This window comes from Leiobunum rupestre, chromosome 2 (genome assembly GCF_980474605.1).
Source record: "Leiobunum rupestre chromosome 2, qqLeiRupe1.1.hap1, whole genome shotgun sequence".
Lineage (NCBI taxonomy): Eukaryota > Metazoa > Arthropoda > Arachnida > Opiliones > Sclerosomatidae > Leiobunum > Leiobunum rupestre.
The window spans coordinates 79,985,255-79,987,298 of NC_143385.1; the positions used below are offsets into that span (position 1 = coordinate 79,985,255).

General features: G+C 43.2%; 1 protein-coding gene across 1 annotated transcript; it reads left to right on the forward strand.

The window, feature by feature from the left end:
- Positions 1–981: 981 nt before the first annotated feature.
- Positions 982–1,836, forward strand: LOC149959180 (histone-lysine N-methyltransferase SMYD3-like). The gene is made up of 2 exons (XM_090167358.1): positions 982–1,445; positions 1,614–1,836. The coding sequence occupies exons 1-2, from the start codon at positions 982–984 to the stop codon at positions 1,834–1,836; spliced, it is 687 nt and encodes a 228-aa protein (XP_090023484.1).
- The last annotated feature ends 208 nt before the right edge of the window (positions 1,837–2,044 follow it).

Below are 2,044 nucleotides of genomic sequence, written 5' to 3' on the forward strand. Positions count from 1 at the left end.
TCCATTTGTCAATGAAAGGGGGCACCAAAATTAGCTTGGGCCTAGGGCCCACAAGGTCTTCATCCAGCCCTGACCGAGTTCGCGGAGTGACCAGCCCCTCGATCATTTACCTACGTTATTTTGGATTGGGTCTATGTATCGAAGATGGCTATGGTTGCTCAGATCGCCGGGAAGGTGCTTCCACCTAGTATCGACTTTCAAAAACGATTTATCGTTTATTTTCAAGTCGACAATTACGTGTTTGCCGAAAAGCCAATCCAAGCGAGGTTGACTGAGCACGTGATTACAAATAGTCTTTTCTGATAGGTGAGTAAGAATACCCAATGACCTAAAATCATGCTTTTGGGCCACGCCATATAGGTAAATTATGTTGGGTAATGTGCCTAATCAACTTGTTTAAATTTGCACGGTGGCTACAACTGTCGAGCCAGAACGAAACTCAACTAGAGCCGACACTTGCTTTAAAGTAGTGTGTAAAGAATACTTGTTCCTAATTTACTTTAATTGGGGGCGCCATATACACATTTTGAACCGGGCGCCACAAACCCTCCGTACGCCACTGAGCGTGCCCCCTTCGGAATTTTTCAGGCCCCCTCAACTGAAAAACCCTGGCTACGGGCCTGCCCTTACGTCATAGTGTCATAGTCGGCGTGGAAGTTAAACGAAGTTGTCCAGTTTTCAAATTTCGAATCCTAAAAGACAGTTACCTTAAATGTTGTGCCAACTGAAAACGAATGAAACTGCTTCAATGCTTTCCCAGCCCCGTATTAGGTTAATGGCCCTGAGTTTTTCCTCTCGTAGTTCCTTTAATTAAAATTAATAAAAATATTAAATCAGCGACACCTTTTACAAGCTAAAAATCTTGGCGGCAATTTTTATATTGTGATAGTAAAAGCTTTCTCAAAAAACTTATCTAAGGTCATTAGTGCATAGATACAGACAACTTAACATAAATTACTTTAAAGTCATTTAGATAAAAAGATGGGATTTAGTCGAGGAGACGTAATTTGCAAATCCGAACCACTGGTGTTTGCCACCTTCGAAAGCGCAAAGGGAATACTATGCGACTACTGTATGAGAAGTAGCAACGAACCCGTGATTAAAGAAAATGAGTTTGGGCGTGTACTTCAGACTAGACCAAAGCCAAAACGCTGTAGTCAATGCCAACTGCTTTATTTCTGCGACGTCCATTGTCAAAGGAAGGCCTGGTCAGATTTCCACAAGCTGGAATGCGCACGTTTGAAGAAGTTTCCGCTGGAAGCCGAAGACCTTATAATGGCCAGACTCTACACGAAGATAAAGATGGCTGGAGAAAGTGGAAGAACCTCATTTCGAGAAACTGTCGGCTGCTACAGTAGGTCGTTCGACGATTTGATGGGACACCAGGAAGAAATCTCCAAAGATTTACCAAAGATGTTGTTGTTTGAGGAGATGCAGGGAGTAAAGTGGGTCAGGTTCTTCCCGGACCTTTATGACCCCAACAACGAAGCCGACAGGAAGCTACTCTTCGATATTTTTTGCAAATTTTCCGTTAATTCGAATAAAATCCTTAATGGCGAATTTTATCTTATAGGAGGTGGCTAGTATTTAGGATTCTCAATCTTCGATCACAGTTGCGACCCTGATGCCTACTGGTACTTCAACGGCAAAACCTTAATAGTCAGAGCGGTCAACGACATTCCCGACGATGACCTCAAGAGAATAAGCATTTCATACCTGGACATTGCCCTGCCAAAATCCCAAAGACGAGACCTTTTAAAGCGCCAGTTTTACTTCACTTGCCACTGTCACTGTTGTTTGAATGACGAGAAGGAAGCTGCAGATTCCAAATACTGAACGCCCAGAAAGCCACCGACTCAAACGTGGTCGCTCTGTCTGAAGCATTTTACCATCTAACAATTCATGAAAATTTCGAGTCTGACGATGAGTTAAGAGCGACGCTGAAGAAATGCGTGGCGCTTCTGAAAAAGCAGAAGAATGTCTTGGGCGAATACCACATTTGTCGTCTCCACCTTCTAAACGTCGCTTTTCGGTGCTGTTTTAT

What these genes read in the sequence shown, in the direction of transcription:
- LOC149959180 (XM_090167358.1), top strand. Translation starts at nt 982, where the DNA reads ATGGGATTTAGTCGAGGAGACGTAATTTGCAAATCCGAACCACTGGTG. An exon ending in GAGGAGATGCAGGGAGTAAA is followed by an intron (nt 1,446 to 1,613) that starts GTGGGTCAGGTT and finishes CTTCGATCACAG; the next exon opens with TTGCGACCCTGATGCCTACT.